We start from the raw sequence: 27,019 nt of genomic DNA on the forward strand, positions 1-27,019 counted from the left end.
ATGTACACGTGTCGCGACTCACGAGCGATGAACGCTTCGCATATATCGCAATATCATGCGAACTTCGCGCCGAAGTGACACGGACCCTATCCATAAGCAATCATGACTAAAGATGTACTTGTACATATCGACCGTCGACCATCGGGTCATGGCCGCAGCTACTTGTACAGACCGCCACTCCACATCATTCAGGCCGGACTATGAGAACAGTTCTCACGTGCAATCCTAATCTCCACACCTCGTTTAGGACATCCTTTACACGTGGAGAGCAATGATACACTCTCAATCTCTATAAATACCTCTCTTATGAACTACGCCAAACCTGATTCTACTCTCCCACACAAAAACCTAAGAGTAAGATACGTAGGCAGTTCGCTCTCAAGTCGAACTCGGTCTCATCCAAAAACCTATTTCAGTCCCCCAGAGACTGTTTGTAAGGGAAAACCAAATCACACCTTTACATTGATCAACAGTATAGTTTTCATGTCTTCTTCTTAGTTCTTAGCTTGGTTGTGTATGTCACATTCCGTGTTACATTGCTATTTGTTGATTGGGCTGGATGCCATGTTTGAAATTAAATGCAAGATTTCTTCAAATGTATACTAAAAATTAAAACTTACTTTTGCACATAGTATCCAAAACACTATCCATGGGAGATGAGATTTATTACTAATTAAGGAGCATCTAAGGGAGTATCTACAAACTGTGTGAAGTCGTCGGACGGTGGTTAATGGCGTCGGGGCGGTTTTATAGAAGTGGGGGATTTGAGTTTTTGTTTATACCAAAAGGTTGGGTTTTTTATGGGGAGCAAAACCGAACCTTTTGGTGGTGTTTGGAGTGAGATTGGTGGTCGCTGATCGGTGGAAGTTTGATCGAGGTGTTGAGGAGCAACGAGGTAGAAGACAACCTGATGTGATGTTGGGCTTGGGCTCTAAAGTCTTTTAGTTGGGCTTGGGAGGTGGACCAGGCTCTAAAGTCCTTTGAGTTGGGCTTGTGCCTAGTTATTAATGAGTCCTATTACTGACGGACTCCATATTGTGTTGGGCAGACCAAAAAAAAACAATTATTACAAGTGTGCCATTGGTCCTAAAAAGTAAAAAAAAAAAAAAACAATTATTACAAGTGTGTCATTGGTCCCAAAAAATTGAATTCGAAAACCCCAAGCTTAAACGACCCGGTTAGGTTGTTCATTGTGCAAACCCAACGATATGGTCACACCGTTTGGACTAAGTCCCCAACGATGTGGCCACACCGTTTGGACTAAGTCTCAAACTGTGTGGCCACATCGTTTGGGATTTTTCAAAACGATAAAGCCAAGATCGTCAAGAGGCCAAAAAACAGAACTTTATATTTTTCCAAAGTTCAAATCCCAAACGGTGTGGCCATATCGTTGGGAACTTAGTCCAAACGGTGTGGCCATATCGTTGGAGACTTAGTCCAAACGGTGTGGCCACACCGTTTGGGATTTGAACTTTGAAAAAATATAAAATTATGTTTCTTGACCTCTTGACAGGTGTGGGCACATCGTTGGGGACTTAGTCCAAACGGTGTGGTTATATCGTTGGGTTTGCGCAATGAACGACCTAGTCGGGTCGTTTAAGCTTTGGGTTTTCAAATTCAACTTTTTGGGACCAATGACACACTTATAATAATTGTTTTTTTTTTACTTTTTGGGACCAATGACACACTTGTAATAATTGTTTTTTTTTTTCTGGCCAACACAATATGAGGTCCGTCAATAACAAATACCTTATTAATTGGCTGGGCTTTAGTTCTTTTAGTTGGGCTTGGGCCAGTATTTTAGCTTTTGTTTATTTGGGCAAGTTTTAATTTTATGTGTGCTGGTCCTTATGTTTTCCAGTGGGTCGGGTGGAGTAAATAGATTGGTTTAGACTTTTTGGCTTGGGCCCATGCTATGCTTTGGTTTTGTTTTTGGTTAGTTGGGTTAGGACCATGGGTTGAACTGTTTTAAGCATGGGTTTGGGTTAGGACTTGTTTGGATGACCACCGGTTTAGGACTATTATTGTTAGGCTTGACCCATTGATCGTTGACCTTTGACTTGTTGACTGTTGACCGTTGATTTTTGAATGTTGATTTTTCGGACTTTTGACATAATAAACTTTGTGGACAAATCCAATAATAGGATGTTGTCAAAACTTGTATAAACATGTTTGTAATTATCTAATAAAGATTTGATATATATATATATATATATATATATATATATATATAGTGTCACTGATGGATTTTGACTTTGACAATGTGGCTGATAAGAACTACGAAAGCTTGATTACAATCTTGAAAGATTTGGATACGTAGGCAGCTTTGAACAAAAGTGCAGTCACTACCCTACACTATATTAGTTATTAGTTATTGTAATAACTATATGTGAACAATGTTAATACTTAATTGTGTACGTGCTTGTGGTGGTTTAAAAGATATTTACGAGGCATTTAATTAACGTGTTAATCATAATTGAAAATCATAATATCTATGATTTTATATAATGGATAATGAGATGAGTTGATTGGTTATTGTGTTTAGAATCTTTATTAATGATTCTATTGCTTGAGACGATGTTTATTTTATAATAAAAATATTATAATAAATGATAACTCTTGAGTGTTAAAAATTCGGTGTAAAAGTGTCTGGTGAAAATTTAATGTGTCGCCCACATCTTTAGATCTCTCCATGCCTCTTTGATGAAAAGAAAAGAAAATAAATGTTTATGACTAATGATGTCATGTGAAAAACCGCCTTAGAGAGGAACTAATGCATTCGCCTTGCGGGTTGGTTGTATTCCTTGAATGTACGGGAATGTAGGTGAGTATTCGTTGAATGTGGCGGGAATGACCTAAGGTATTCATTGAATATGCCATGAATGACCTGTTAGTATTATGATGGGTATTCCTTGAATGTGGCGGGAATGATCCAATGTATTCATTGAATGTGTCATGAATGACATGTTAGTATTATGATGGGTATTCCTTGAATGTGGCGGAAATGACCCAAGGTATTCATTGAATGTGTCATGAATGACCTGATATTTTGTTATGCCCAAAAGAGGCTTTGTGTATGTGAATAGAAAGCCCAGAGATGGCTGTGACTCACATGCAAGTTACGAGTTTACAAGATGAAAAAATGTTTCTTGGAGGCGATATCCCCGCTTGGGACATATGTCTTGTAGTGGTACTCGGTGTGAGTGAGGCACACGGATATGTGTGATTTGGCAAATGTGTGTAGTGCAAATCATGGAGTAGAAACTAAAGATTGGGCTGTGTCTTTTAATAATGAGTTAACGAGATAATTAATAAACAAAGTAAAATATTGATTTTACGTGTGACTGAGTTATTGCATATGAATATTTATGTATTATGATGTACATGATTTCTTATGAGAAATGTATATGTGGTTTGTGTGAGTTAATACTCACGAGGGATGAATGTACTCCCTAGTTGTGATATATTTACTCGTTCTCATAAGTAGACGAGTGGTTTTTAAGAAAAATATTGGCTTTAAGTATGAGCGAGTTGTTAGACATGATTGGTGATATATTATGATGTGATGCATATAATATTATAATTTCTTACGAAGGAATGTGAATATGGTTAACATGATATGATAGATATGGTGGTGTGATATGAATAATAGTTAATATTGGTGATATATTGTGATATGATGGATATGGTGATGTGATATGAATGTTAGTTAATATTGGTGATATATTATGATATAAAGGATATGGTGGTGTGACATGAATGTTAATATTGGCGATATATTATGCCAGATTATATATACTCATGATGGTTGCAGTGAGAGTGAAATAGATGTATACTATAAATGATTACATTTGGAAAATCTAACTTTGTTTTGCAGGAGGGTAGGACTTAATAATATTTTATGCAGGGACGATGTCCTACCCTTATACACAAGTGGATATCGGTAAGATTTAATTCAATTACTAAGTTATTAGAATGAGTTATTATAATGAGTTAATATAATGGAAGTCTTGCTTGGGAATAAACTATGTCTAGTTGAAATGACGGAACTACCTGTCTTCCAAGCTGAGAATGATTAAGTTATGGGTACATATAAAGTGTTTGTTGGATAATTAAAGTATGGAATTGTTTTTATGTGGTTAGTCTACTCATACTAGCAAATTCCAATTTGCTGACTCATGCTTGCTTTGTTTTGCAACGTGGGTGTGTTCTTGGAAACATAGATGGTGGAATGCAGTGGATGAGGACACGTGATTTAGAGTTGCTCTTGGAGTCTTCTAGTATAAGTTTTATGAAGTATAAAGTCTTGATTTGAAACAGATGTAATAGAGTTGTTTATAAATTCTTGAATTCGTACATTCAGAGTTGTTCTTTTGGTTTTCTTTTGATTTCAGTTTTTTTATATATCATGTTTGATAACAGGGTATTGGGTTTTGTTTCACCCCGGGTTTCCAGATGATTGATTTTAAATATTGTATGGAAATTTGGGGTGTGATAGGAATAGCAGTGAATTTTATATGTGAGCACATGTAAAATTCACCGAGAGGAATATAGTAGCCTTAGGGAAATCTAGACCTTCGTCCATAGCTTCAGAAGCTTGTTTTCCTACACAATTTAAAAATTAATTAAAAGATTTTGATCAATTGTTGAGATAGATATAATTATTGATTATTAACTAGTAATGATGTAGTGGTGGGTATGGGTAAAGAATATTGGTAATCCAAACTTTAATTCAAGATGACATTCTGACTTAATGCCGCAGTTTCATATATATACGTACAATTCCATCTTCTTAGTTCTTGATATATATAGCATAAAGCCTTAGAGAACTGACAGCCGGAGGTTCATCAAACTTGTTGCATTTTTGTTTTTATTATCTAAATAATACCGGTCTCCTGTACGTACCAGCTTAGAGACTTTATAAGCAGCAAGACAAGTTAAGCTTCAGACTCTTACTTGTGTTTGCAATAGCACCTTGGAGCAACGATCCACATACTCCATCAACTAGTATTGAATATTCCAGTTCTCACCAAACTCATCAGCATATAATGGCACTAAGCACCTTAAATGAAGAAATGGAAGGTCCCCTTTTATTTAGTATAAGAGGAACATAGTAGATATGGGGAAATTTTGTATAGATCTTCATCCACATTATTAGGATTAGCACTACTTTGTGTTGTCGTTGTCTTGTTGTACTCCTTGGGGGGGGGGGGGGGCGGGGATAGAAAAATGTCCAAACTTTAAGCATTTGTTCCACACTATTTTTCTAATGTATTGTCTCCACTGCACAACTTAGTTCACTGCTTGTTCACAATTCTTGCACCCCCAGACTTTGAATCCTGGTTCCGTCCCTGGCTTCACGTCATAGACCCTACCATTGCTTTATTTGCTCATCGACACACGGTAGGTAGGTAACTTAATTCTTTCATAAATCTGATTGCGTTGTCTTCATCTTATTTCCATGGGGAACAACAACAATTGATGCTGGTTTCATGTACTAATCTTGTTAATGATCATAACCATAATAGGAGTAAAAATCTCGACGCCCATCATAGGTATGACTATCATAAGTATAACGTAGTAGCCTATCTTGTCTTGCTAACTCAGAATACTAAGTATCGTAATTGGTAAACCAATTTCATAGTCCCGGTTCCCAAATTGGAATATAATATGGTTTCATTTTATACAATCTTCCATAGAGACCAAATGATGCTAATTAGTTTCTTAAGTGTGAGACAACTTATTCTTAAACAAAATATGTCTCAAAAAAAAAAAAAAAAAAAAAAACGTCTCCATATATCGACACTAACCAATTCAAAATCACTATATCTTGGAAGATGTTGTCCAAACTAACCCCCTTCATCTTCGTAAGCTCTCCTTGCGGCAGCACTAGTACCACCACGAGACACTTCATCATAGTAACTCAACCTACATGGAGGATGCGCCAAAGGGCTACCAACACCTCTTAAAGCAAGAGCAAAGCTAAGAGGTGGTAGCCTGACCGAGAACTCGCTACCACCTTGAGGAACCACCCCTCGTCCAGAATGACGATCTCTATGAGCAGCATGCTTTCGATATGATTACCCTTCTGTTGTGGGAGTTACACTCTGGCCTTAACCTTAATTTGAATATGATTTGTCAAATTAGAATTGCAACAAAAACAGACATACCCCATCCATATATACAGGGTTCAAATGAAAAAATGTTTGTTTTATATCCCTGACCTTGTTTTCCCAAATTTCTAACTCAGCATTTTTTCAACTTCATTCAACTTCATTATCGCCAACCACATCAGTAGTAATATTAGAATCGATCTATTTTTTTCTCCAAATTAAATCCCTTCCTTTATACTCACTTCACCTTGCTCAACTTCAGACGTAACACCAAAAGAAATACTTTGTCCCGTATATTTGAAAGTTTTCCCTTTGTGAATCTTTCTCCCCCTGCTCTTATCCACTCTCATTATCATTATCTTCAACAACGTAATCAGTGCCATCATCTATCAGTGATTTTTATTTGGACTTCAAATTTTAAACTTGGACCTCAGGATCGAAATTCAAGTATGATACGAACTTAGAAGCTCGAATTTGGTTTCCTGTCTTTTTTTTCTATGTCCAAATATTGAAAATGCAAATATTATAGAGAACAATGTAACACCACAATAGAAAATAGCATACATTCCCCACTTGTCAGGAAATTGAAACTGTAAATATTATAAATAAAGTAAAATGTAAAACCACAATAGAAAAACAACGATAAGTCATCCCTGACGATTTCCCATTCCTTTCCTGCCGAGTCGCCTCTCTTCGCCATTCGAATGCCTCTGCCTTCCCTTTCTATAACATACCCAGGCGCCCTACTTTCCAATCACTAAGAAAAAATCAATACTAATCAAATTCATACAACCAGCGCCCATTAGGGGTGGGCAATGGGCCGGGTCGGGCTAGCCCGACCCTAAACATTTAAAGCCCTTCAAATATTAGAGTCGGGTTAGCCCGGCCCTAAAGTCAGCATAGGGTCGGGTCGGGCCGGGTCACAAGTCTAAACCTCAAGCCCTTACCCTACCCTAAGCCCTCTTTAAATGCTTTAGAGCCGGGCTTTAGGGCCGGGCCTATATATTTTATTTTTTTTTACTACATCAGTTTTAAAACTCATTTATATTACAAAAATGTACAATAATCTACAAACTCAAAGTCCAACCAATCTAGTAATAATCTTGTATAAATCCAAAAATTTAAAATGCACATCCACAATCTAATGAACTGAAGTACATCGAGAGTTCGGAATTTGTTCTTCCTTGTACTCAAACCTCACTAAAATTACATTTTAAATTGAAATACATAGACAAATAATTATATTATCATTTTAAAGGAAGAAGTAATAGATATAAATAATAAACATAATAGTTTTGGTTAAAGGTCATGGAAGTTGTTAAAGTATTTGTAATATCATAAATTATTTCTATAATAGATTCAAACAAATATAATATTATCTTTCTTCTAATTTAAAAGTGATTCAAGCTTTGTATATGGAAATGAAAATATTGGCTTTTGAACAAGTGATGGAGAAAGGTTTGAGATTACAAATGTCATTTTTCTGACAAATGTTGTTTTTTGGTTTCTATGTTACAAATGTCTGCTCTGTATTTTGCTTTAATGGTGTGGAAGGAAATCTTTAGTTTTAGACTTAGCTTGGATGTGAATAAAAATATAATTTATAAGAAATAAGTGAGAAAAGAAATTGAGAATAATAAGTTATGGACTTTGACTTGATGATCAAAGGAATAAAGTCTTATTTTTTATTAGGCTAGTGCTCATATATTGTTCTTCATGGCTGTTAAGTTGACAAGTTTTTGTTATATAAGACAAGTTATTGGAAGTACCCTTGGGTGTAAGTGATAAATTACAAAGGACAATGTTATTTTAATTGAAAATATTTAACAAAGAGTTGGACAATTATGGTATGTGTATTTATAGTGAAAGTGTGAAACAGGGCCGGTTAGGGCTTGGTTAGGGTCGGGCCTATGTTTTAGAATCTTAGCCCTAGCCCTGCCCTATAAGGCATTAGGCCCGGCCCGGCCCGGCCCTAAACTCTGTGAGGGCTTTAGTTGTGAGGGATTTATAGGGCTTAGGGTCGGGTCGGTCAGGGCCGGGTTAGGGTCGTTAGGGCCAAATTTCCACTCCTAGCGTCCAATTCAAACAACCATTCGCCATTCACCAAAATGACTACGCCCAATTCATACAACAGACCCAATTCCTTTTTGCAAGGCTCGAAAGGGGTTTTTATTTATTTTTTAATTTTTTTAATTTTTGTTTTTCACTTTGGGTAGAAGATATAACGAAGGATGAAGAAGAATGCGAAAAGAAACTTTCACTAAAAAAAATGGTACAAAATAGACGTGTCGTTATCCTTTTGCCTTATGGGAAATACCCCAAAAATATATGGGAGATATTATTGGATTTAGGCAGTTATTGGGGTATGACAAAAATTTATGTTAGTTATGGGGTATGGGAGTATTTTTATGGGTGTGTCAAAGATCACCCATAACTAACTCCCGAAATAGTAACAAATAAATAACAAAAAATTTGTCTATATTTTTACGAACAAATTAAACAAAATAAAAATAAGATAAAGAAACGTAAAAAAACAATAAAATAAAACCCAATGCCCCAAAATAAGTTGGCGCCCAAAAAATTCACATTCGTCATTCTCAATCCCTTCACTCTCTTTCATGTCACAAAATTATATGTTTTTATCATTTTAGTTTGCAATAATTTTGAATGGAGAAAAAAAAAAAAAATCATATAATTATATATCTATTGACTTAAACAAATGCTTTGATGATTATATAAAAAAATATGATGATTTGTTTCACAAGTGTACCAAATTCATAATTTTTTTAGAGTTAAAGTTTATTTTTCTTTATTTTTTTTCTTTCTTTAGTTGATTTGTTTGTGGAAATATAGACAAGTTTTTTTTTATTTGCTATTTTGGTTTTAGTCATTTAATTAGATATGTTATTTGGTATTAATTTATTTTTATGTTTACTATAGAACCAAAAAAGTTACGTGGAAATGATAACCACATTAATTCTTTCGAGATTTTGCTGCCTCAGCAACGGTCCCTTGAGTAGTTTTTTTTTTTTTTTAAGTGGAATTTTTATTGATACTGATAAGGATTTTTACAAATAATTAAGACAAACGTGCAACAAACTGCGCCGCAAGTCATTTCTGAATAGCAAATCCTATTATTCTAAAAACAAACTCGTTAGAACCAGCTGTCATAACGGTTACTGTCTATAACCGACTGTTGTTCCAAAAAACCGAAAGTGTCAAAACTAAACGGAATGAAACAATGCTGGTCACTCTCCATTTTTTTTTTTTTTTTTTTTTTTTTTTAATCAACAACTATCTATCTATATACAGTTGGTTGAGTTTCTCAAGAAACTTCAAAAGGTTATATATATACCGGGTTGCATACTTTTTATTTTTTATAGTATGTCTGTTAGCCAAAGCGGAGGCATAAAAACAAAAAAAATATAAATTGTATGTTAACAATCTCAAAGGTAGTATGATTAGTGGTGATTTACAAGTTTACAATGTTATATCTTAAATGATGAGATATTGTGTTATTTGTAACCCTCTCTTAGAATCGATGTTAGAATACCTCACCAAGGACTCATGTGCCAATAAAAAAAAAAAGGACTCATGTAATTGGGCATAGAACTAGTAATGAAAGTACACACCGAATTGTTTGTTTTGGAAAAACTATAGCTAATGATGTGAAATGACAATAAATATGTAAAACCCCATATTTGGGCCGTGGTATAAAATATAAAAGACATGGGCTTTAGACTAATGGACATTTGAGTGGGTCACTCTCTCAAACCTGATATTTTTTTTTTGCTTCGATGTTCAATTCTATATTGTATAGGTAACCACCAATCTATATTTTGTTTGTTTTAATGCCTCCACTTTGGCTAACAGACATACTATATATATACCAATTTATATTTTGTTTGTTTTAATGCCTCCACTTTGGCTAACAGACATACTATTGGTTACCTATACAATATAGAATTGAACATCGAAGCAAAAAAAAAATATCAGGTTTGAGAGAGTGACCCACTCAAGGCATTAAAACAAACAAAATATAAATTGGTGGTTACCTATACAATATAGAATTGAACATCGAAGCAAAAAAAAAATATCAGGTTTGAGAGAGTGACCCACTCAAATGTCCATTAGTCTAAAGCCCATGTCTTTTATATTTTATACCACGGCCCAAATATGGGGTTTTACATATTTATTGTCATTTCACATCATTAGCTATAGTTTTTCCAAAACAAACAATTCGGTGTGTACTTTCATTACTAGTTCTATGCCTATATATATATATATATATATATGTACCGGGTTGCATACTTTTTATTTTTTATAGTATGTCTGTTAGCCAAAGCGGAGGCATTAAAACAAAAAAAATATAAATTGGTGGTTACCTATACAATATAGAGTTGAATATCGAAGCAAAAAAAAATATATCAGGTTTGAGAGAGTGACCCACTCAAATGTCCATTAGTCTAAAGCCCATGTGTTTTATATTTTCTACCAGGCCCAAATATGGGGTTTTACATATTTATTGTCATTTCACATCATTAGCTATAGTTTTTCCAAAACAAACAATTAGGTGTGTACTTTCATTACTAGTTCTATGCCCAATTACATGAGTCCTTGGTGAGGTATTCTAACATCGATTCTAAGAGAGGGTTACAAATAACACAATATCTCATCATTTAAGATATAACATTGTAAACTTGTAAATCACCACTAATCATACTACCTTTGAGATTGTTAACATAACACACCTTAATTTACAAGTGATTTAAGTAAACAATAAATATCATTGTTAACAACACACTTGAAGCATCTATAACCAAGGTTCACCTACCTCCACGTTGCTATATATACGGGAAATATTTGAAAAAAAAAATTGAAAATTGACGAGAGAGAAATTGAGATTGAGAGCAAGGCATACAAAATTGCTAGCTTAATTATTTAATAATATATGTTGGTTATTTAAAAATAAATAAATCATGAATTTAGAGTTACCAATTGATACTACCTTCCATAATACTTCTCTGACCTCGCTCTCCTGACATATTTTATCACTCTCTCAACCTCTTTTGGTAGCCCCCAAGTTTTGATATTATTATATTTTTTCGAGGCAATGAGAAACGATGTTTAACTATTGAGATAAATCAGCTCTTTTTACTCGTTAAACAATTCACAAATAGATAAAAACTATTATATGCCCATGTGATAGTAATTGCAATTATAATCCGTCTCATTGTGAAGATGTTAGATATTGTCAATAGTCTACTTTTGTCTATATAAAAAATTATGATAACCTCTAGAATCTAACGAATACCAACAAATGTCATATTAAATAAAGTTGCTACAAGGGGATTAGAATGCGATACTAAAGAATGTATTATTAAAAAATGTGTTGGTATATTGTTGTTCTTAATCTTAATGTGAACAACCAGGGGGTTAGGACTATGCATTATTAGCATCTAATTTTTTTTTTAGTAGGCCAAGGATTTGAATATTGCAAATAAGTTTGAATGTGTTCATTTTTGTTAATCTATACGATATTCAAGTTTCAGATTGATCAGTGTTTATTAGTTTGGTCAGTCAATTTTTAGATTGTTTAACAAATATTGATTTTGGTTTCGTGGGGAAAAAAAAAATAGTAATGAAAAAACTCAAGATGAAGTACACGCTTTGTAATCCCAATCTGCATAATTATTGAATCCGGGCCCGTTGAACACGTGGCAACTAGCTAGTAAAGTTGGTAAAACTTATTTGGAGCCCCATATGAGCACAGTTAACAATCCCATTGATCCATGATTCGTTTGAGTCGTACACTATCCCATCTCAACCCAACTCACTTATATATAAATCAAAACCCGATTCCGACAAAAATCTCCTTCCCTTCAATCCAAACAAACCGATTCATCCACAATATGGAAAATGACCGGAAACCAGAAACACCAATCCCAGACGACTTCGTCCACGTCACTATTGAAAAAGAGGAATCATCTGTTGTAAGTGATGACGTGGAGGAGAGAGAAGAGAAGAGAGTGTTACCGGATGAGTTGGCAAAGGGAGTGGTATTACTAGAGTGTGAATCGAGTGCGGAAGGCGGTGTTTGTCAGGTTTATTTAGTTGGGACCGCTCATGTTTCTCAGGTATGCATCCTTTTTTTTATTTTTTATATTTAGTTGTAATTAGATGAATGGGATTGATGACGTGTATTTTTGTTGGTGTAGGAATCTTGCAGAGAAGTTGAAGCCATCATTAGTTACTTAAAACCGCAGGTGCTTTCCTCATTTTTTTAAAATTAGCAGGTAGCTGAGCTGGCCTGCTTTAGGATTATCTATATTTCTTGCTTGCAAAACAACTAATAGAGCCTTCTTTTCACAGGTTGTTTTTCTAGAACTGTGTTCTAGTCGAGTCGCTATATTGACCCCGCAAAGTCTACAGGTATTTAGAACTGTTGCACCATTTACTGGTTGCATTTCATTATATCATGGACTTCTGACATTTGTAATGCCTAATAAGACTGAGGGGCTTAAGGGTCAGTTTTTGGATCGATTTTTTGGTTTTGAACTTCTCAACTGTCGGGGATGGAAGCACTAAGAAATGTCTATCGAAGCTTTGATCCAGTTCTGTCCTAAAAAATATGAGAATGTACTATCTGCTTTTATACGTCACACATTTCGGATCTTTCGTGTTCAGATGGGATTCTATGATTGGAGTGCGTAGTGTGTTCATTGAGTTGTTATTGTCTCTTTTATTGTTTTGTTATTGTCTTTTCGGTTTCTTTGGATTGTAGGATATTTCAGCTTACCTCTATGTCCTCCATTTGATTATAAATGTAATGTAGTTATGGAAGGTTGCCTTTAAGGCATAAAAGACCTTTGTTGACTTTAAGGCTCAATGGCATCCAAAATAAATAACAGATTGGCCAAACGTTCCCTGGAAACATCACAAACTTGTTACCCCCACACCATCCTTCCTAATTATATGGACATATCTACATTTTCTGACCTCAAAAGAAAAAACTGTGATTTTTCTAATAGAAAAGCTTATTAACTGGCTTCGACATTTATAGATTTATTGTTAAAGCAGTGCAAAAATTGTTGTGATTTATAATGATATTTGGGCATATCAAATGTGATAGCATCGAGTGAAACTAAAATGTTTTCGTGCATCTTCTACTGTTCTCGAGTCTGTTGGAGATGGATTGCAGTTTGCATGTGGATAGAAGTGACCTGGACCAGATTATAGAGTATAGACATATAGATTACAAACTTCAGGAAACCATTTCATATTAGGGGTAGGAAGCTATTTGCCATTATTTTGCCTTGGAGATTTTTCTTGTTGACTTTTTCAAAAGGTGTTGCCGTGTTGGAGACTTGAAGCATAGTCATATATTCGTCCAATGATACCTTCTATACTCCGTCACAATTATCTTTTTCCTTAAACCTTATATTCTTCGTCTTCTAGGACATTTATAAATCAAGTGAGTAAAATTTGATTCTGAAGTCTGAACTTTGTATGCAACAGGTACCAACCCTGAAAGAAATGATACACATGTGGAGGAAGAGGAACACAAACTTATTTGGAGTTCTTTACAGCTGGTTTCTTGCTAAGGCATGTCCTAGACTTAATGAATTTATAGCGTTTCTAGAATACATGGGTTTTGCATTTCTTCCTCATCAGTTCAAGTGCAAATGATCTAGATCTTAGAAATGTTTGTTTGATTGATTGTGGACTTGGATTTTAGGTTGCTAATAAGCTTGAGGTTTTTCCTGGTTCTGAGTTTCGTGTGGCATTTGAAGAAGCAATGAAGTATGGTGGCAAAGTAATACTGGGTGATCGTCCAGTTCAAGTAAGATAAACTTTACCTTCTTGATGTATCAACTTTTAATTATATAAGGAAACTGTCAAAAGTTCAATCCTTCTCACTAATGGCTCTTCCATGTACCTGGAAGGGCTACAGAGGAGACTGCAAGTTGCTTCATGCACATACATGGTTTCCAAATGCTTAAAAATTAGGAACATCAAAAGAAGATTATTGTTGAAACCAAGTCTTGAATGATTGATGAAAATTATTTGCAAATTAATTGGAAGTTCTTTTCCCCCATCCTTTGTAAGTATTTGGTGCTTATTAGCTTCTTACGTTATGTATGGAGCATTAAGTAGCTCATGAGAGCAGTGTTTACTTTGCCATTGCATGTATTTTTCTGGATTGGTAGATTCAGAAGGAACCGTCATAATCACGTTTTGTGCTGGTAACTGTACTAGATTACACTTCGGAGGACATGGGGTAAAATGACGCTGTGGCACAAGGTGAAATTTCTCTACAGCATGCTTTTCCAAGCAATGTTTTTACCAAGCCCCGAGGATCTTAATAAAATGGTAAGCATTCTCATCTTCACGTCATTGTGGTAATGTGGTTCAATTATATGCGTGCGTGTTGCTTAGCGGACATTTTTTATTACTTGCTACTTGCCTGAGAAAGAAACCATGATTTACGTTCCTGATTTTCAATTTTTGGCATGATTTTGAGCTGTCTTATTATCTGTTTTTCAGCTTAAAGAAATGGACGATGTTGACATGTTAACTCTCGTGATTCAAGAGATGAGTAAGGCATTCCCTACTCTGATGGAAACCCTTGTACACGAGCGAGATCTGTGAGTGTTGCTTTAGTCCTTAGTATCCTATTAAGTTTCTTGAAGGATTTCTTCACATTGTCCAGACTTCTTAAAAAAGATTTTCAGTGTTCAAGAAATGTTTGTAAATCTTCTAGTTCAAACTTTTTAAATTATTAAGAAAGGACAGTAATATGGTACTTTACTACTAGACACAGTACAATTTCACGATTCTCAGAAGGGTCTGTTACTAAATTAAAGTTTATATTGATCCATGAATCATTATCTTTTACCTTCTATCAGTTCTGCTCTTCCCTTTCATATAATCCTATGTTGAAAGCCAATCAGATACTTCTCATGTCTTGAAAGTACGTCGTGAGGGCAACAATGAACCTATTGTCCTACTCCTTTTGTTCCTTATATGCTTACAATTTATTCCACACTTGACATAAATTTCTAAAATTAGAGAATGGCAGCCATCCCATTACAGTTTGGTTGCACTCACTACTTACAGGACATGGCTAACTAGTTTTATGGATCTAGTTCGTGTGGTTTTGTTTGGGTGACTTGGTGTCCTTACGTGTGAGGAGTGGTGAGAAGTATATTGGAATGAAAATCTAAAGTCCATTTTGTATTCAGTCCAAAGTCCATTTTGTAAATTTTTTTAGTAAAACCACTAATTAAAGTAACAAAGTTAATGCAAAAAGGTTAAGTGTTGCATCGAATGCAACTCCCATTTTGCATGAAACCGAAAACAACCATCTTTAATGGAAAGTTAAGCAAAATCATGAACAAAATTAATGAAATCAGTGCAAAAGCTTTAGTGCAAAATGGATTTTGCAGTGTGCGAATTCAATGTAAATTCATTTTTCGTTGAAATTGGGAAACAACCATTTTCAATGCAAAGTGGATGTTTCCAGTGCCGCTATGTACAATGACGTAACAAGTGGCAGATCTGTATTTGGTCAAATGCAGGTCATTATCTACAAAATAAGTTTCTTCCTGCAAATCATTAAATTGGACAAGGGAGGGTCTTCGCCCTAATTTTTTTCTAAAACTATATCCCCCTTTAGATTCATTTCATCTTTAGCTCGTATGAATTTAGTTTCTCCCAGCATGTCTTTTCCAGTATTACTATTCAAAAAAATATTTAACATTTTTGTATGCATGTACAGATTCATGTCATCCACTTTACTAAGAGTTGCTAGGGAGCATACTTCTGTGGTTGCTGTTGTTGGCAGAGGGCACCTACAAGGAATTAAGAAGCACTGGAAGCAGCCTATTGAGGTAATCTCCTAGTAAAATGTCTAATACTCGGTTGACCTCTGTAAACCTATACATCCCGCATTGGCGCATAGGACCTTTTGTTATACATGGGAGACATATTTAGAAATAGGACACACCATTCAGTGGGCCCCTAGTGGATCTAGTATGCAAGAAGTCTATCATTTTTTATTTTCATTTTTTTAATTAATTAATTTATTTTTGGTTATTTGTCATTTTTCTCTGATTTTGAACAAAATTATCTAATCTCAAGTCCGAATTCTATTTAGTATTTTTGACGATATATTTGTACTTTTATGATATATTAATAGTGTCTACAACAATTATTCCACATTGGTTCTCCACATGAAGCTGTTGGTTGGATCTCACTTTCTAATATGGGTACCCAGTTTACCAGTACAAACTACTACAACATAATTATCTCCATCATGATTGCAACATTCTCAATTTATAACTTATTACAACCAAGATATTCTTAGCAAGAGCTCCTCACGTTGACCATATGGCCTCTCTATTTTTACTTCTAGAACTCAACAAACAAGAAAAAAAGAAACTACAATTCCCTACTGATTCTCATATTTTTCTGATTTGATTGAGATTTTTTTTGAAGGAAGATATGAAGAAAGTTACCATAAAAGTAGGTTGACTAGACCTGCAATGAACCTATAGAAGTGGAACTTTAATTAATTCTACTCGGCTAAAAGAATGACTTCTTTTCCCTTCCTGCGTTTTGTATTGTTTAGCTGCTTATACTCAGATTCTTGTTCGTCTTGTTACAGGTCAAGGATCTGCTGGAGATCCCGGCCAGAAAATCTGGTGTGTCTGCTATGAGAATCATCACATCCCTTGGTGTTGCAATAGCTGGTGTGGCGATTGTGTCTGGGATTTATATTGGGGGAAAGAGATGAGTTTAATCCGTGGGGTGGGATTACCCAATGAAAAACCTACAGATCCGGGGATTTTTTCTTTCTATAAAATCCTTGATTTGTTGAGTTTCTGTACTGGATCACTGTGAAAATAATAGTAAGCCACTGGGTGATGAGGTTTGTCAGAGGTTGATATGATCCCTATTAACGTCTCCCTTGCTCTCAAAAAAATATTTGATGGGTGATCTTAGTTTGCAGAGTTCGGGAGTTCAAGAAATTGGTGAAAGTTAATTGGGAGGTTTAGTTTCCAAGGACAATGTAAATGGCGAAGAGGAACAAAATTATCCTTCTCTCTCTCTCTGGCATTTACAGCTGCTTCCAAACATCATACTTATACTCTGATAAATGAATAAGCAAATTTAAATGTTTGTTTGCTGTTTTAGTGCGAAGTTGATATTTCATTAGAGGAATTGTGGATTATAATATCATGGATCGTTGTACCAAACACTGTATGCATATGATGGTGACGATATTACTGCCTAGGGGTGACTTCGGATTGGATCAGATTAATCTCTTTCGGAATTTTTCAAATTTTTTTCGGAACCTAATATGTTAGCAAAATCCGATCCAATTTTTTTTCGGATTCAAAATATATTTCTAATTTCGAAACTTTTGGAAATTTTGAAATAATTCGGAAATTTCGAAATATTTGATAAATTTTCAAAGATTTCTTTAATTTCAATTATTTTTGGAATATTATACGCCAATGTTCATTGTAAGGAGAGAAAACCATGTCCACAATACCAATGTACCTTTCATTCAAACAAGTGGTCCTTATTTGAATGTTTCCAATCTTTTTTTCGTGTGTGTGGAAATTGAAGCACTGTAGGACTCAAAAACAAGCATAATATTCTATCTACTTTGGAATTTGTTTTGAATTAACCATATCATTGTTGTTTGTACATCCCAATTCAAGTCCAACAATCTAATCAAGTGAATAGTGAGAGAAGTATATATTTTGAATAAATTGGTAATAATATCGAAATTTCGGATCGGATTTTAGAATTATATCCAAATCCGATCCAATTTTTTCGAATTTTCGAAATCGGAAAATCGGCCCAAAAAACTACACGAGCTGCACCAATTTCGGGTCGGATTTCAAAAAATCGGAAATTGAAAAAAGACACCCCAATTAAAAAAAGAATTACAGCACCTATGGTCCTAGCCACACTGAGAAAAAACAAGCACCAATGGTCCTAACCAGTAGCTACACTGAGCAAAAACAAGCTAGGCGCCTTTCATATGTAGATCTTTCATTGATTGAAGGACAAAAAAAAAGAAAAAAAAATCAACAACAACAATAACGGGGGTTTCAGGCTTGCACCTAAAGAGCCAGCTTGAAGTTTGAACCATATCTCGAACAGACAGTGAAACACAATTCTCTATTTTCAAGTTCACATATGACATACCATTTAGTTGATCCACAAATTATCCTACTTTTAAGAATTAAATAGCATTAAATAATATACCATTTATTATTATGGCAGGTTATAAACTAAAAAGACGTGTTTATCTTTTTTGATTTACTTTATTTGAACGTAGTCATTGATGAGCATTCCCTTACAAGTAAGTAACTAAAGAGACAACCCCTTTCCCTGGGGCTCATATATGAATTAACCCGAATTCTTGTCACCTCCAAAGCCATTCTTCAGAAACATGGTATCACTGAGATGGCTCACATCACCCCACGTTTCGATGTCCCAATCCTTCTCATTAGATACATGAAATACATTCACAGATGTATTCAGTATTTTGGCCACATATTTTTCTTTTGGGAAAGTTTGTTTGTATTGTTGGGTGTGCTTCCTAGCTATCTATTTCATTTCCTTTCTACAAAATTTTCAGGAATTAGCTAAGGACACAACCTTTTCCATTTCCATGATTTTGTTTCTATATGGAAAAACCCATTTCCTTTCCAAAAATAAACAAACGCTTTAAAAACTATAAAAAAGGTAGACCACTCTTATTTTCCTTTCCTTTCCATAGTGTTTCCATCATAACAAACACACTCTAGATTTCTAATTAGTAGAGATGTGTTTATCAAGTAGTACGTATATGATGGCGTGATGGGCCTAGGGTTGGCAATGAATAAGTCCGGATATATGAAAATCCAGAACAACTTGTTCAGACTGGATCGGGTATCGGTTCTTATCCGGCCCATTGCCAGCCCTAATCCCCAATAGTAAGTTCTCGCTTCAGAACAAGCACATTTCAATCCACAAATTTCACGTTTCGATACCATAATAAGGTTTATAGTTTGTATACTTCATATAAAGGATCTACTCCTCCATATACTGAGTCTAGGCTTTTGAGAATTAAATTAGACGTTGTGAGTGTACGCAAAAGGTGCTGGAACAACAATTCTAATAATCTTGTAACTGTTGCCTTTCTATATTCATAAGCTTCTAAACTTGCAGCCCTCCTGCCTGGGCAGAAAAGAATCCCACAAAAGAAATCACAATTCTATTTGCAGCTTCAAAACACGAGTAGAACTTCAAAGGAATAGTAGGTGTAGAGCACAAGGGAGTATGAAAAATGCTTAAAAAAGAAACTGCATAGGAACTTCTTTCTAAAGTGGGTTGTGCAAATATAAAAGCCGCCCAAAACACACCGTTTTGAGACTTTCCTCAAAAGCTCATACATATTCCTGCATTGATCACTGATGGATCTCTCAGAGATGATTCTGAAGAATTGGTATATGTGACCATCGACCATTATATTGATATTTATTTGTAAATATTGCTTAATCTTCTCGTTAACAATAATTCCGTCCAAACATTTTAGACTCTACCTGAAACGGAACCACAAAGTTGTACAATAATTCTATCAATGTGTTTTAGTAATCATGAAAGAGCATAAGAGCTTCGTCAAGCTTCATCAAGGACGACTCCAACAGTATGTTGACATCTCTAATCCGCTCGTACCTTTTCCCTTCAGCTCCAATTCTTTTATGTTTTGGAAGCTGAAGAATCTGCAAGAGTTTTCTAGAACAGATTAAAAATGTGATAAAACAATCTAAAACTTAAAGATGATGTCACTGGCAAGAATATGAAAACAATAAAGGATCACAGGACTTAGAAGTTTAGGAAGTTGGCAGCACGACGCCAACCACCAGAACAACTCAGCCAAAAATGTGATAAAACAATCTAATACTTAAAGATGATGTCACTAGCAAGAATGTGAAAACAATAAAGCATCACAGGACCTAGAAGTTTAGGAAGTTGGCAGCACGAAGCCAACCGCCAGAACAACTCAGCCAGGATATTGCTGCAAGAAATTTTATTTAAGTGTTTGTCTAATATAGTATATGAGACTCATGCTTGTCTGGGAACTTAGGTTTGAAAAATTGGATTTGGAAGCGTTTTACCATATTAGCTAATAAAAGGAGCATCCTCTAGCTACATACTAACAGATCTAATCACTTGTACGAGAATGGTGTCATGACTCGTGAGGAGCTAATTATTATGATAAAAGTGGGATACAAATTTGACATCAGTTGCAACTCGTAAACTATGTAAGATGGATTAGATGATTTAGATCTGAAGATAACAACTCTGAATGATTATGAAGATAACAAATCTAAACGATTAGATCATACAGATCACAGTTTCTTAGCCAGTGTGTTATGAATACATCAACACTATCTAAAGGAAGGTTATCAGATGTGTAGTGGTTAATGCCTAACAAATTACAATCAAGTCAAAGACCGTCAAAAGTGTTTGTGCCTTTCGTAGAAAGCTTAAAAAGAAAACACAACAACTAGAAGCATATTCTCCACAGATTACTGACCTCATGCTCTTGTTCAAGCTCATAAGCAAGCCTTAGTCTTAAGTTTAGCGCAGCATGGCACATTTCATCAAAAACATGTTCCCCCAGCGAGCTCTTATTTACTTTCCACAACAAAAATTGTGACTGTGCTCCCTGTGAAACTGGTTTCTGCAATAAAGAGATAAAAGTTCTATATAGCTATTAAAAGCTCTGAACCAAAATTTTCATTTTGAAAACTACTGATAATTATGCTTTAAGTAGTTATTATTTTTTAGCATGAATATATTTATAATTTGTGGCAATCATAGCTTTGACTGCTAGTTTCATAATAAGTTAAGGAAGCTCTGTATTTCCAAAAGGCATGATCTGAACAAATTTTAAAATCATATATCAACATATTTTTATGACTCCATTGTGCTCCACCAAGTTAGTTACAGATACCTTACCAACCTGCCCCAGATTGGATGTGTAAAATGCTTATGGATTGGATTGGCCAATGGTCCCAATTATTATATAAGTACATACTGACCTGACCAACGTACCAAACTGCACAAGTGACACAACATATAGAGGCCTCATTCTCTAAAGTTAGTAATGTACACTACAAGAATCCAGAAAGCATAATCAATAGTATTAGCATTTTACCTCCATCTGTAAATACCCATCGTTCCCAAGATTCGACAGTGATTTAAGAGCTTCATTCTTGTTCACAAATGCTGTATCTGAAATCTACAAAAGTAAGATATGTCAATAAAAACACCATCACATTCTTCAAAATGTGACTGAACAAAAGATACGTGAGTATGTGACTTTCGGCATGATCGGATGATGAAAATATCAGTTGAAGAAAATAAACAAATTAAGGGTACCATGCTGAGATGATAACCACTGAGGCACTATCTTATCCAACGCATGGTGTGTGGGACAGCAAGGGTTATTAGAAAACCATTTGAGGCTCAATTTAATATTTGTGCTAATGTCATGCCAATATGCCATAGAGGCATCATTGTGGTTGATCTATTCAAAGTGAATCCACTTTAGAAGAGATGAAAGAAACGAGATCTCAATGGCTTAAAAATACAATTTATGTGTTACTCTGTTATTCAGATACCATTGGTGTTTGATACTGTACACGAGTTCTCCTTTTCGTGGAAAATACTAATCCATGTAAAAGGGAATAGAAGACAAATTATTTATATGTGAACTCAAAAACTTATTTTGTATCTCCTGCAAGAAAGAATGAGAAAAATGCCCCAGATTGCAGGGAAGGAAAATACAAGAAACGGGAAAAAAATAGAGTGCCTTATCAGTTTCCATAAGTTCACCATTCTTCCATAGTAATTTGAACATCCTACAAGCGTCTTTTCCATATCTTTTTGAAATGAGTGATTCCACCTGCGGCATTAGAGGGATATTGACATATCAGTGAGTGAAAATATCTGAAAGTTCAAATTGTCAGAGGAACAACAAATAAAGGTTGATCTGAATACCTCCTCTTTTCGAGCGATCTCTATGATGTTCTTTACATCTGTAGAAAAAAAACAGTAACAATAGATTATTTCAGTTAAAAGATGCAAACTACCCATCTACTTCCAAGTTCCAACCACTATATCATTCAAAAAGTAGAAAAAACGAGTGAGTACCAACACTATATGATGCTTTTGTCCCTATTGTCGTTGGGTGACAACCCATTTGACTAAGAGCCAGATCAACACGTTCTTTAGTCATACACCGGCCTTCTTCACTTTTGATAACCTCTTCAAAGATAGCATCCAGTGACAATGGAACTGAAAATTACAATATGATCATTCATTTGTAAATATATACATCAATGCCTGCACAAAGGTTGAACCTGTAACCTGGGATGAATTCCAACTTCACTACCAACTACTCACTTTACCAATCAAAATTTCAAAAAGCAAAATAGTGGAAAGTGATGTAATAAAACAGAGTATACCTGAATTCTCTACTTTAACCTTTTTTTCTGGTCCTCTGGTTGCATCTAGCACTGCATTCAGTGTAACTCCAACTTCATCATCTAGTCGTGATCTCACACTTGCAATACAAGCCTATATAATAAAAAAGGCATTTATATGCACATCAGATAGTGGCATGATGCTAAAGATCCTGTTTAAGAAAACACCTAATGCGGAAATATAGAAGAAAAAAATATGTTAAGAAGAATGTCAAATTAAACTACAAGCTAAGAATGGCCTTTTTTTGTGGATAGGTAAGACTTAATCTGACGCTCAAGTGTTTTGGTAACAATTCCCACAAGCAACATATTTTACTAAGCTAAAAATAAATAATTACTGCTTCTCTGTTTTGGAAGCCTAGAGTTCCACATGAGTCTAAAAGCAGTACAAAAGTTTTGGCCCCCTCTACACCAAACTCAAAAGAGAAATTTCACAGGACAAAAACTGAAGGCTGAAAACTGACCTTCTGCTTAAGATGGCAAATAAACTCCTCAAAATTAGCACGCCAAAGAATATCTTTCTCGTCAATGGTTCCATCATCCATCTCCAAAGCTTCGACTTTGCGCTGCCAAACAAATGAACATGGTCATGAAGTAGAACTACATTTGACATTCCAATTCAACCAATAGTCAACAGCTCAAACCTTTTCCCCAACTGTAACATTGGCAGGTTTCCTTAAGGCATTAGCTTCAGAAATAACATCAGCCCCAGTATTCATTGTAAAATCAAACCTTTTTAAAGAAACTGCAGCAGTTATAACCTTCTGTTCCAGAGTCTTTGTTCGAACAAACTATGTACAATTGCAAAAAAGAAAAAACGTCAATTGTTCACCATCATATTAAAAATGAAAAAGGCAAAACTAAATTGAAATAACAATTAAAAGTCTAGAAGCGGTAGACAATAGTCATAAAAGTCCACCATAGATGGATCGTGTTGAGAGGAACACAACGTTCTTCGTATGAGCAAATCAAATCTAGTAGCTTGCTAGTTGCTACATTTAGTGGTACTATCCAGGATGCTGCTACAGAAGAACACAATGCCTTTGTTAGGTGTTTGAGAGAGGCCTATTTAATCACAATAGTCATTTGAAGAGTTATAATTCTGGTCTCATCTATAAAAAGAGTTGAGATAGATTCTTTTAAAAATATTATGGTTTCATTTGTAAAGGCATCGTGGTCAAAGAGGTGTATGACATGTAGGTTGTAGTCCCCTTCTCCTATCCAGTGACTTTTATTAAGAAAGAATTGGCTTTTCACATCATGTTTGTGAAAGTAAAATCTTTTCTAAGAGAAAAAATGCAATTGAAAAATGGTTTCCCCTAAACGTTGTCATCTTGACAAGTCTAGAACTAAACATTGAGATATATAGCTCAAGTTCAATCTGACCGAAATCACACACATCTACTTTCCATCCCAAAATCTTGATTCTCAGATAAATGACACTCAGCAGATTTCAAATCTCATTATTATCCGAAAAAAGGGAAAAGAGAATCCAACATTTTCTCACTATTTATGAAGCCTTACACAAGATGCAAAGGGGGACAGAGAAATATAGTACTCACACTAGCTGACTTAGTGCCACGCTTTCGGGTTGAATTATCTCCATCCTGTAGTCTGACAGAGGGCTCAGACGGTGGACACCGTTCCACAAAATGCTCACTAACGAGCTTGGAAATTTTTTCTCTCAGAACGTCTTGAATAGCACAATCTCCTGCATACAGATGTAAATCTGTTAATAGTGTTAAAAATGCAAGTACTCATTGCTCGAAGGCTAAATTAGAATGACCTTGTTATATTTGGGTGATAGCTAAGTTTATTATGGTGCAGCGGGCTCTGAACCCAGGTGAGTAGTAACAACCTCCAAAAACGTTACTAACAAGCAGCTTCAATATGCTGTATGTTTTACACGTTCACTTAGGTGACAGCCACATGAGATTTACACAATCGTTTTTTACACATGACAAATCTACAAATTTAAGTGCTCTAATAAAAACATTTAAAAAGTGTAAACTTAAAACCCAAACCACTTCACTAGGCTTTCATGTTAATTGAAAGGTCACTTCACTTATATTCCCATGTCAAACTAAACCGACACTCCCCTTGACTTCCTATGTTCGTTTAAGGGTAGACTCCTCTTCACTTGGTTTCCATTGTCAAATTCAAAAGACAGGCGCCACTTCATTTGGCTTCCAATTTTACACAGATGTGTAAAGGAATTTGGAATTTCATGTTATTTTAAACATTTTTATAGCAAATAAATGGTTAATACAACCCATTAGGGAGTGTTTTCGCACTTAAAATATATACACTTTACTCATTGCCCTGGAGATGCTCAAAGCTAGCAGCTTCGCGGCATGAAAAGGAATTTATTCAAGAACTTCAGAAGTACTTCTATTCTACAGATTGCAATCAAAATAATGAGACCATCTATGGCGACTATATCCAACATATTCCAATTAAAATAATGAGAACAAATTTATTCTTTTTTATAAGAATGGGAAACTAGAAAAAGTAAAACACAGACCTTCATTTCGCTTTGATAAGGCGCGTAATATAATCTGTTCCAAAGTAAGCCTACCATGTTGAAGTAAACCCTCGAGAAGTTCCTCGCTCTGCCAAAACCAAAAATATAACCATTAAATTGAAGTCCAACTATATTTCACATGATTTGAAAAAAACAAAAAGAAACATTGATAATAATTATTATTATTATGAGTGACCCACCTCTTTATCAAGTTGTTCTGATACAATACTTGAGAATTTTGCGAATCTCAAGCGATGAAGGATGTTCTCGAATATGACTACATAATGAGTGCCCTTTGGCACACCTCCTTGATCATCTAAACAATCAAACATTTCATTAATACAATTTCCTCGACAAACAACAATGACCAACCCCTGAATGAAGATATCCCCTCTAAACTACGAAATTAAAGGCGCAGGCACTAGCTAGTCACTAGGGGTGAGTTAACCGGCTAGGCGAAAATAGGTACCCCTTAGGGGGCAAGGCACTAAAAGAGAAAGTTTTGATAAACACCCAACACTTACTAGTACATATTGTATATAACTGCATTATCATATTGCTTAAAAGGTACAGTTTATTATTAGCATTCCTTATTACCTTCATCACTTCTAAAAGAGAAAGCTTGAACACAGTTGTGCTGAATCAAAACAAGAACTGAATGTTTAACTTGTTGTGGTGTAAGTTCAGTGAATCTAACTATGTTTTGAATAGTCAAACTTCCTTTCCGTAACAAACACTCACAAACTTTCTGCATATCCAAAAAAAAAAAAAAAAATGAAATAAAAAACATGCAGAGAAAAAAAAACAAAGACAAGAAGGAAAGTGTAGAAACAAGTGATTTGTGTTTGTTTTACTTACAGAGACGAGAATGCCAAAGTGTGAAGAGATGATATTAACGGCAAGCATGATTCCATTTTGTCCCACCATTGTTTTTGAGCTGAGGTCTCTTTTTTTAGAAGGGAAGAGAATAATGGCTGCGGGCTAGTTATGGGCCGTTTTTGGTACTTTTACGTTTGGGCTTTCGAATGGGCTTAATCTTAGTACAGGCCCAAACTAGTAGGTCAATTTAATGAATTTATCGTCACTATGATCTGTTGCTAAATAATGAAAAACATGACATAGAATCATAGAAATACGTTGTTAAATGGTTATATGAGATTCTGGGAAAGTTATACCATGCCCCACAATTTTACATACAATGTGAATTATAACATATTTTTTTGTGGATGTGTTCAACTAACCATGAAGATCATCTCTACAAAATTTTAACTCATTTGATAATGTTTAACTATGTCAAAATATGATTGCAAAATCAAAAAAATTTGAATCGTTTAAAAAAAATCAAAATTGATAATGATTTTTAACTGGGTTATAGATTTCTAAATTAGACGAATTTTTATAGAGATGTTATCAATGGTTAGTAGATCATATCTACAAATTATTACCACTTAACTCATCTTGTAGGGGGGGGGAACTATGGTATAAAAAATAGGGTAAACAGAACCTACCCAATATATATATATATATATTTCTCCAATTTTATCACCCAATGGCTAAAACCAAATATCTTTGCCGTGTACGATTTTCCTCAAAATGCCTCAACATCCACATAGGTTTGTAGTGATCTTTACTACATGTCTATGATTTCCCATTAAGTTCGATCAATTACAAACATATTTAAGTCATGGTGCGTTATTCAATTATATTAGTATAGGTGTATAGCACGTCTCTTTGTAATTTGATTATTTTAAAAATTTATTGCAATATTTCTATCTATTGCAATAGATAAAAATTTATTGCAATATTTCTATCTATTTTACATA

General features: G+C 34.9%; 2 protein-coding genes across 3 annotated transcripts; one reads left to right on the forward strand and one right to left on the reverse strand.

Moving 5' to 3' along the window:
* Window positions 1-11,543: 11,543 nt before the first annotated feature.
* LOC147477592 (uncharacterized) lies at window positions 11,544-17,304 on the forward strand. The gene is made up of 9 exons (XM_086584928.1): window positions 11,544-12,250; window positions 12,332-12,379; window positions 12,486-12,545; window positions 13,632-13,718; window positions 13,852-13,956; window positions 14,373-14,486; window positions 14,661-14,761; window positions 15,895-16,006; window positions 16,783-17,304. The coding sequence occupies exons 1-9, from the start codon at window positions 11,906-11,908 to the stop codon at window positions 16,909-16,911; spliced, it is 1,101 nt and encodes a 366-aa protein (XP_086441054.1). The 5' UTR covers window positions 11,544-11,905; the 3' UTR covers window positions 16,912-17,304.
* A 2,306-nt stretch (window positions 17,305-19,610) lies between these two features.
* LOC147477593 (RNA polymerase III subunit RPC82 family protein) lies at window positions 19,611-26,168 on the reverse strand. Of its 2 annotated transcripts, XR_015208779.1 has the most exons (15): window positions 26,055-26,168; window positions 25,794-25,944; window positions 25,397-25,512; window positions 25,197-25,284; window positions 24,235-24,383; window positions 23,317-23,463; window positions 23,137-23,238; window positions 22,655-22,766; window positions 22,341-22,484; window positions 22,188-22,225; window positions 22,000-22,092; window positions 21,343-21,426; window positions 21,139-21,243; window positions 20,719-20,865; window positions 19,611-19,900 (listed from the first exon to the last, which is right to left on the reverse strand). XR_015208779.1 is itself a non-coding variant. In XM_086584156.1 (14 exons), exons 1-14 carry the CDS (start codon window positions 26,121-26,123, stop codon window positions 19,766-19,768), a joined length of 1,575 nt encoding a protein of 524 aa, XP_086440282.1. In that variant the 5' UTR covers window positions 26,124-26,168; the 3' UTR covers window positions 19,611-19,765. The 2 variants fall into 2 exon arrangements, 1 of the variants encoding a protein (XP_086440282.1); XM_086584156.1 differs by lacking the exon at window positions 21,139-21,243.
* Between the last annotated feature and the right edge of the window lie 851 nt (window positions 26,169-27,019).

This window comes from Coptis chinensis, chromosome 9 (assembly GCF_015680905.1).
Source record: "Coptis chinensis isolate HL-2020 chromosome 9, ASM1568090v1, whole genome shotgun sequence".
NCBI classification, from domain to species: domain Eukaryota; kingdom Viridiplantae; phylum Streptophyta; class Magnoliopsida; order Ranunculales; family Ranunculaceae; genus Coptis; species Coptis chinensis.

Bases quoted from the DNA above. Each gene is read 5' to 3' on its own strand.
- LOC147477592 (XM_086584928.1), top strand. From the start codon at position 11,906: ATGATTCGTTTGAGTCGTACACTATCCCATCTCAACCCAACTCACTTA. The intron at 12,380-12,485 runs GTGCTTTCCTCA...TTCTTTTCACAG, and splicing joins TTAGTTACTTAAAACCGCAG to GTTGTTTTTCTAGAACTGTG. The intron at 16,007-16,782 runs GTAATCTCCTAG...GTCTTGTTACAG, and splicing joins ACTGGAAGCAGCCTATTGAG to GTCAAGGATCTGCTGGAGAT.
- LOC147477593 (XM_086584156.1), bottom strand. From the start codon at position 26,123: ATGGTGGGACAAAATGGAATCATGCTTGCCGTTAATATCATCTCTTCA. The intron at 25,945-26,054 runs GTAAGTAAAACA...TTGGATATGCAG, and splicing joins ACTTTGGCATTCTCGTCTCT to AAAGTTTGTGAGTGTTTGTT. The intron at 22,226-22,340 runs GTACTCACTCGT...TTTTTTCTACAG, and splicing joins AAAAGCATCATATAGTGTTG to ATGTAAAGAACATCATAGAG.